Genomic DNA, 7888 nt, shown 5'->3' with positions numbered 1-7888 from the left:
TATCAAAATATATTAAAAATATAAAATCAATTAAAATATATTAATATGCTTAGGATTTGAATAATATAAGACATACAAATACATAAAAGTTATACATTTATAGTCTTATTTAAAACTAAATCAACAAACAAATTATATTAACCTAAAGGCAGAACCACATGAGTGTGGCTAAATTAAAATATATATGAAGTATAACAATATAAATACTAATAAAAGTTTATAAATGTGCTCTTGTTCTTTTAAACTTATCGCATTTAAATTGTTCTGCAATATTAAATATTTCAGCATTCAGAAATATTTAATTAAATCGCTCAACTTAAATATTTTGTAGCGTATTTCCACTTCTGCTTATTGCCAGACCCAACTTCACATAACTTTTGCTTATTGTGTGTGGTGTGTGTATTTGTAGTACTATATCTATTTTTTTTTTAACGCCAACACACTTCAAAAGCTGCTGCTGCCAAGTAGACCTTCAGACGCCAAACACTCCAACGCCAGCCAAAATGCAAGCAGCAACAACAACAACATGAGCAACAGCAACAGCCAACGCGACAAGAGCAACCAGTGCACACAGGTGGGACAGCTAAGACAGTTGGACAATCAGCTCGGCTCAGTCGACAGTTGTGCTTGCAATTGCGCAGCTTTTGTATAAACACAAACATGTGCACAAAGAGAGACCGCCCTGACTTTGAGTCTGTGTGTGCGTCTGTGTGTGTGTTAGCTCATTTGTTTATACAACGCTTGATTCATTCATTCACCTGCAATGTTGTTTGGGGCTCAAGTGCCAGCCAGGCCGTCAGCAAGTCTATATAATGCAAGCCTGGCTTTGAGGATTGACACCTGACATAAAGCAAAGCGCGCACTGATATGAGACTGAGACTTGAGTGCCATTTGTCTTATCTGCAGCAACACGTTAGCACATATGTATATATATAATTATATATGCCCGATTTGGTGCAAGTCTTTGGCAGTGCAGGCGTTAAACCTGTAGCTGATTCATATAGTTCACTTAACAGCAATTGAACGAACGAACGAACGATTTATGGTCATGTTGATGGCTAAATTTGCATATTTCAATTCCAAGGGCCCAATACCAAGGCAATAAATCACAGCCGCTCTTAGAGAGTAATTCAATCTTTTTCTTTATTGTGTTTACAAATCGAATGTTGATATTCATATTTTTGATATAAGTTTGGTTTTGGTATAATATCTCGTATATATCAGACTACAGCTACTATCAGTCTACGTATGCGTGGGGTTATTCATATGTGAGTCTAACAAAGAAATCATATTTGAAACAAAAGCTTTCTTTACAACCAGTGTGCACTTGCTATTGCACTTGTTATTAAAAAAAAAACAAAAATAGTAAACAAACAACACATTTAAAATCTTAAGAAAATAGTTTAAATGATAACTATAGTTTAAGCTAACTTTTCATAGAAATGATTCCATCACAAACAAGTTTGTTTCACTTACAAAATAATACCCATAGATGATTATGCAATTGTTTAAAACGCATCACAAAAATCTTGTTCTCGTTAATAACTTTAAAAGTGTATAAGTGTGTGTGTGTGTGTGTGTGTGTCTGTGTGTGTACTATATATCTACTACTGTGATTAAATTCTCAGATTAATATTCATCTACTGCATTGTATATATTGCCATGTTTAATATTTAGTCGCTGCTTACTAAACTCAGATGCATCTCGGGTGGGTTTATATCAACTGATTAAGATTCTTATACGACAGTCTCTCAATTGTATTTGATTTGCTGACAAAATAATAGAAAACACTTCTAGCAAAAGTTCTTGAGGTTTTTTAAGGGAACACTGTGGCCTCTGGTCTATGGTGTCTATGGCTACTCGACGGGTGGTTTACTGCCAGATATTCTTACTTAAAACGCAAACAGCTTAAACGCGTCGATTGTTTTGCTCCTGCTGCAAGTTCACATTGTTCATCACGGCACTCATATCGACGACAACAGCATCGGAGAGCGAGCACTTGCCGGAGGATGCGAGCTCGGTTTGCCCCTCCAAGAGTCCACCATGATGTCCGTTGGGCGTGCCAGCTGGCATATCCTAGAAGAGACAAAATTTGGTTAGCCAATTAAATTATTTATGACAAGCAATTGAAACGAATTTTTAATATCCTGGTATAAACTTTACTTTTACTAGTACTTGAGATTTTTAATATTGACGGCAAAAAATAAACACATTTTTAATATTTAACTGATGAACAGCAATAAAAATAATAATGTAAAGTATTTATTGGTTTATTAAAAACATAATACAAATTTAAAGGCCATATGGTTGGTTATGAACAAGAATTTAAATAATATCAAAAGTAAAACATAAGACTTTAGAGTTTTTTAATTGCTTTCGATTACTTGAAATCGTTTCCAATTAGTAAATTAGCGATAATTAACACTTTACCTGATAGTTAACAGCAGCTGCATCCAGAGCCATGAGTTCCTTGCGTGAGAGCTCCTCGACGACGGCAGCTGCATAGCAATCGCCCAGCATGTTGTTGGTGGTGCGCACCCGATCGCTGTGGAAACAAAAGCACTGAGAACTGAATTGTTCTTTTATATTAAGTGCTTGGCGCTTACACAAACCAATCGACAGCAAAGAGCAGCGTAACATCCTGTACGGGAGCATCGATGGCGGTGAGCACAACGAGGAGCAGCACCAAGGCAGCGCTGGGGACGCTGGCCGAGCTCATGGAGGCGCAGGTGGAGGTTAGGAGCACCGTTAGCAGCTCACCGCTGCCCAAGACCATGCCGCTCATCTGGGCTATAAAGATGGAGGCGACGGCCAGATAGAGTGCAGTGCCATCCATGTTGATGTTGCAGCCAATGGGTAGGACAAAACGTGTGATTCGGGGATCGACACGCAGCTTCTCGTTCATGCAACGGAATGTGATGGGCAAGGCGGCGGCGCTGCATAGATTTGTTTGGTGGTGTTGGTGATGGGCGTAGACGCAGACGTTTGTGGTGATGTTTGTGGTTGGGTTATTGGTGTGTTTTTTTTTATATATTTTATGAGTTTATTTTAAAAATCAACAACAACAACAACAACAACGAATGGGAAATCAAACGTTCGGTAACCAATAAAAAAAAGGAAAAAATACTTGTAGCATGTTAAACGGCTTTGCATATCAACGAGACAATTAGATTAGCGCTTCTCGCAACAGCTCAATATCAGAGTAAGAGAGAGATAGAGAGAGAGAGAAAGAGACAAAGAGAGAGAGAGAGAGTGCAGTTATAGTTATAATGGCTTACGTTGATGCAGTGGCAAATGCAGTTAGCATGGCCTGTATGAGGGCCGCGTAGAACTTGAAGGGATTGCGACGCACGAACACAAAGTAGATCGCCTGCATCACCACGAACTGATAGATGAACACACCGATCGACACCGTGATGATAAACCATATTAGCTGCGCCATCACCAGCCCCAGATCATCTACACTCAGTATCTTGCCCGCAATGACCGAACTGATGCCCAATGGGGTTAGCCACATCACACTGGTTACCATTTTCATAATAACCTCAAAGACGGCCGCAAAGAAGTCAATCACCACCTGTCCCTTCTGACCGATCGTGCCCAGCACTGTGCCAAATACCAGGCAGAAAAACACTATGCCCAGCGTATTTGTGCCATTCCGATATTGAACATCCCGCACCACGGCGGTCGTCTCATTGAGCGTTTCATTGATGCTCTGCAGCAGATTCGGCTTGGGCAGATAGACGGTGTGCGCTTGTTGGATCGATGCTTGGAATAGATTGTCCGGAAATATGTTTCTGCAACGAATGTGAAGTTCGAAATGTTACTACTAAAAGAATTTCCGTTTTTTTTTTAGTTGGTTTTGTTAGCCACCTAAAGCGCCGCCGAATTTTGTTTGTTCTAATTTCTAATAATACAGTATTTAAATATTAAATGTATTTATATTTAAGTTAAATATTAGAAATTACAGAAAAATATTGGTTAAAATACTATACATTAAAGTATTTTACCAGACAAATCAAAAAAGAAAGCAGCTCCGATTTAACATAATCCGAAAATTCTACGACTCCTAATTTTTAATGCTTTTGCTGGAAGCACATATTGAACGAAAAGCTACGAGCACTGTTATGTTATAAAGTGAGCAATGTTAATTAACATTAGCCAAGACATGCTCCAATCGTAGCCAGTGCACATTGCACAGCCCTGAACTGAATACAGTTCAAATTAAATTGCAACTGCTTTTTAAATTGAAAAAGTCTTTCACTCTTACCTGCCCAAATCCAAAAGGCTATCCAGCAGCTTGACTGCTCGCTTCTCCTCGCCGGCACTGTCGTCGGCAGTATGCAAATCCGGATTACCAGGATGTATAAGCACAACAAGAGCAATGCCAAGAGCGGCATTAAAGAACGATGTGCTAGCAAAATAGACGAGAGTACGCAGAGCAATCTTGCCATTCATCTTGGCATTGAGACTGGCGGAGCCGGCAATCAGACTGGAGATGACCAGCGGCAGAATCATAAGCTTAAGCACACGCATAAACAGTTCGCCAGGGTACGAGATGAGCATGATGGAGTCGCTGTTGAGATGTAGCCCACGCAACGAGAGGCCTTCAAAAGAGAAAATGTAATGAAAAGAAGAAGCAAAAACAGAAGAAGCAGGATAAGTGCGTTTACCTAGAATAACGCCCAGCAAGACGCCCGAGAGCGTTACCAAGAGCATTAGATTGTCCCTCAGCCACTTCCAGTAGCCGGTTAGCTCGACGGGCGCTTCGCTGCGCTCCGTTGTCTTGGGCGGCAGCTCCGTGCCGTGCACGGCGGCCGTAACATTCGGCGGTCCCATTTTGGCAAAGAGGTAATCTGAAAATTTCTCAGACTTTTCCATGGTATGCACAGTGAGGGGGGTTTGAGGGGGTTGCAACAACGACTCGGCGCGACAGAGACAGCAATAGTATTTAAATAGCAATAGTCGAGGCGTGCGGCGTGAGGCGTATGCGTAATATTTGAATTGACTGCGTGATGAACAACTGAAGTGAATGCTGAATGCTGCTGTGTGACAATAGTCAAGTTATTGATTCTTTAAGTACTTCACATTGAACTTGAGTATGTTAATTAGGTAAGCCATTTGTCGGCTCTTCAGCACTATCGATGTGGCGTTGTCTTTTTGGCCGTCAATGTGCTCGTCTTACTGTTAGCGGCGTCTCGGACTGCGCCTAACAACAAATCCTGTTTAATTAATGGCTCCGTTGTAGTGGTTTTCAACTGTCTATGGGCGCTGCAAAAAATCTCTCGACCTGCGACCTTCGTGCGCTTTTTTGGGGCTGTTGCACCTGCAGCAGTCGCAGCACCAAATAATCGATTTTCACACTCTGCGCAGTCACCAAATGCAGTTGCAAACTGAAAACTTGCCACTAACTGTGTCACAGCTACTTTTAATTTAAGTGGCTTGGTTAGTTTGCTTTAATTAGACGCGCAGCACTTGGCTTTCGTTTTCAATGGCCAAAGGCAAATTTACACTTTTTGTCGAAGTATTTTCTCTGCTTTTTTTTCTGTATTCCGAAACTCTGCGCCGAACTGTTTACTCCAAGCGAGGAACTGCTAATGTGCTCAACTCTCTGACAGCTGACAGCTTTTATAACACCATAAACACTCTCTCGCTCTCTTGGCGCTCTCACTCTCGCTCTTTATGGCGTCAGCCGGCACAACAACCAACCCACCCACCCACACCACTCGCTACTCATGCCATTTATGAAACGGAAAATTCCAAAAGGACTCTACTTGATTAGCTGCTCAGCCCTAACTCGTTTTTAGTGTGCCTGCTAATGAATTTAAATTAGCTTAAGCTTGTGCGTAATTGACTCACTATCGATCCATTGGCCACGCTCTTAGCTACTGTCATAAATAAATCATGTGGCTTTGGCTCCTTCAGTTGTTTATTTTGCTCTTTCGTCTTTTTGGGCAGCTGTCCAACTTAATAGGGCAACGTATATATATAGCAGGTCGCACCGATCCGGTTGAATTTGGTTGCACCGCCAGCTTGCAATATGTTTATTTGTTCTCTCTGCTTTTGTTGTTGTAAATAATTAAGATAATTGCCTGATATGCTCGGACGTATTTCAAGCGCTTGTCGTCCACTTTGCTTTCAGTCTGTCATATGCGATTTATTGGTGCAAACTATTTATGGTTACAATTCACATTCGAACTTGAACTTGACATTGGCCATTGGCCATTTGCTATTTTGGCTTTCACTAGAGAGCGATATAGCGAGAGAAAGCGCCATATTGGCAACTAGCTTGACGTCTAGCATGTCTAAGCTAATCGCGTGTGCCGCACAAGCAATCAAATCGATTGACCCAAGAAATTCTGTGGCAGCAATTTGGCTAACATGCCTACAACTATAATAAATACAAATCTGAACATGCTCGCTATATAGTACATGACTATTTAATTATATAGACAAAATTAGATACCTAAGCTAGATGAGAATTTAATTGTCACCACAAAATAAACAAACCTGTGTCCTCATAAATTAACAAGATAATGTAATAATAAACAAATAAATCATTCGGCAACCAAATTCATTTAAATATAAAACAAATAGTCATCCAATCAGACTGATCGCTCACTATTCTATTCTGTTCTAATCAATAATATACTATGAAGGTAATTCATGGGATATTCCGCCATAATAGTGAGTCTTCAAATAATTAAATATGCAAGCTTGAACTTTAAATGTTGAATCCAATCAAATGCAGCCTTGACTTTTACAGACGATTAGTTAAAAATTCCATTAGGCGTCAGCAATTGCCATTTGATGTGGCTTAATGTGCAAAGGACACGCGCATTAGCAAAGTCTGAGTGCGCCTTATTATTATTATTATTATTATTATTATTATTATTATTATTATTATTGCTGTCTCTGTAGCTGGCCAAATGAGCTTTTAATAACAATTATTTGTTTGCTCGACTTACCTTTAAGAATAAGCCACAAGTTACCCAGGTTGGCGCCTATTTTGTGCACTTGGAACACACACACACTGACACTGACACTCGCACTCACTCTCACACACACACACACTTGGTTTTGATATGTGCACAACACGGCGTATGCTTAACGTTTGGCTAAAGCAGTCAATTGTAGAAAATTTCGCAGCAATTTCAGCTGCTGTTGCATCAACAATTTGAGAATGCGTTGCACAGCTGTAGCCGTTTTAAAGATGTTTTTGTTTTTGGTTTAGTTTATAAATTGCAGGCACTTCACTTCACTTCAGGCGTTCAAACACTTTACACACACATAGAGAAATGCAATTGGATTATTGTTGTTTGTTTGTTTCTAGCAGCAAAGAAACTTAAAGTAGACGAGTTTCTTTCTTTTACATTTTTGTAGTTGCTGCTCACGTAACTCGACGATCCGCAAACGATTTGAAAACTGCGCTGAAATTCGCTGAGCTGCAGCGTTTTAAGTTGACTCAACTCAAGCAACGAAGCTATAGCGCATATATATAAACAGCACTTGCCAAATGATTATTTACACATCTGTATGTATGCGTGTATGTGTGTGTGTGTGTTTGCTTGTAGGCTGCTCGCGTCCGCACTGCTCGGCAATTGAACTAAAAGTGAGCAATACTCATATAAATTTTACAAGAAATAATTCTTTTGCGACAATTTGTTTTGCGTTCTTTTTTTTTAGTTCTGCTGCTGCCATTTCTACATTTCTTTGGCTTTGTTTTTGTCGTCATTTACATATTTAGTTGGCAAGGGTTTCGCAGGCCTAAGCAACAATACAGTAGGCACTATTAGTTTATTTATTTTTTTTTTTGTTTAGTTCTTTGCGCAATGCGCTAATGACGTGAACGAGCGCCGACGTAAGCGAATAACCCAAGCGACCCCCC

General features: G+C 40.0%; 1 protein-coding gene across 2 annotated transcripts; it reads right to left on the bottom strand.

Annotated features, from left to right (window-relative positions):
- Positions 1–1127: 1127 nt before the first annotated feature.
- LOC108608463 (excitatory amino acid transporter) lies at positions 1128–7595 on the bottom strand. 2 transcript variants are annotated; one of them, XM_017999848.1, is made up of 7 exons: positions 6969–7595; positions 4674–4856; positions 4271–4607; positions 3279–3797; positions 2607–2936; positions 2431–2545; positions 1128–2076 (listed from the first exon to the last, which is right to left on the bottom strand). In XM_017999848.1, the coding sequence occupies exons 2-7, from the start codon at positions 4837–4839 to the stop codon at positions 1909–1911; spliced, it is 1635 nt and encodes a 544-aa protein (XP_017855337.1). In that variant the 5' UTR covers positions 4840–4856; positions 6969–7595; the 3' UTR covers positions 1128–1908. The 2 variants fall into 2 exon arrangements, with proteins under 2 accessions (XP_017855337.1, XP_017855336.1); XM_017999847.2 differs by lacking the exon at positions 6969–7595 and having other exon boundaries at positions 4674–5578.
- Positions 7596–7888: the final 293 nt, after the last annotated feature.

This window comes from Drosophila busckii, chromosome 2L (genome assembly GCF_011750605.1).
Source record: "Drosophila busckii strain San Diego stock center, stock number 13000-0081.31 chromosome 2L, ASM1175060v1, whole genome shotgun sequence".
Lineage (NCBI taxonomy): Eukaryota > Metazoa > Arthropoda > Insecta > Diptera > Drosophilidae > Drosophila > Drosophila busckii.
The sequence above is the reverse complement of the archived record's forward strand: the minus strand, read 5'-3'. Positions and strand labels throughout refer to the sequence as shown.

Bases quoted from the DNA above. Each gene is read 5' to 3' on its own strand.
- LOC108608463 (XM_017999847.2), bottom strand. From the start codon at position 4,881: ATGGAAAAGTCTGAGAAATTTTCAGATTACCTCTTTGCCAAAATGGGA. The intron at 2,937-3,278 runs GTAAGCCATTAT...AAATCTATGCAG, and splicing joins GCATTTGCCACTGCATCAAC to CGCCGCCGCCTTGCCCATCA. The intron at 2,546-2,606 runs GTAAGCGCCAAG...TTGTTTCCACAG, and splicing joins TTTGCTGTCGATTGGTTTGT to CGATCGGGTGCGCACCACCA.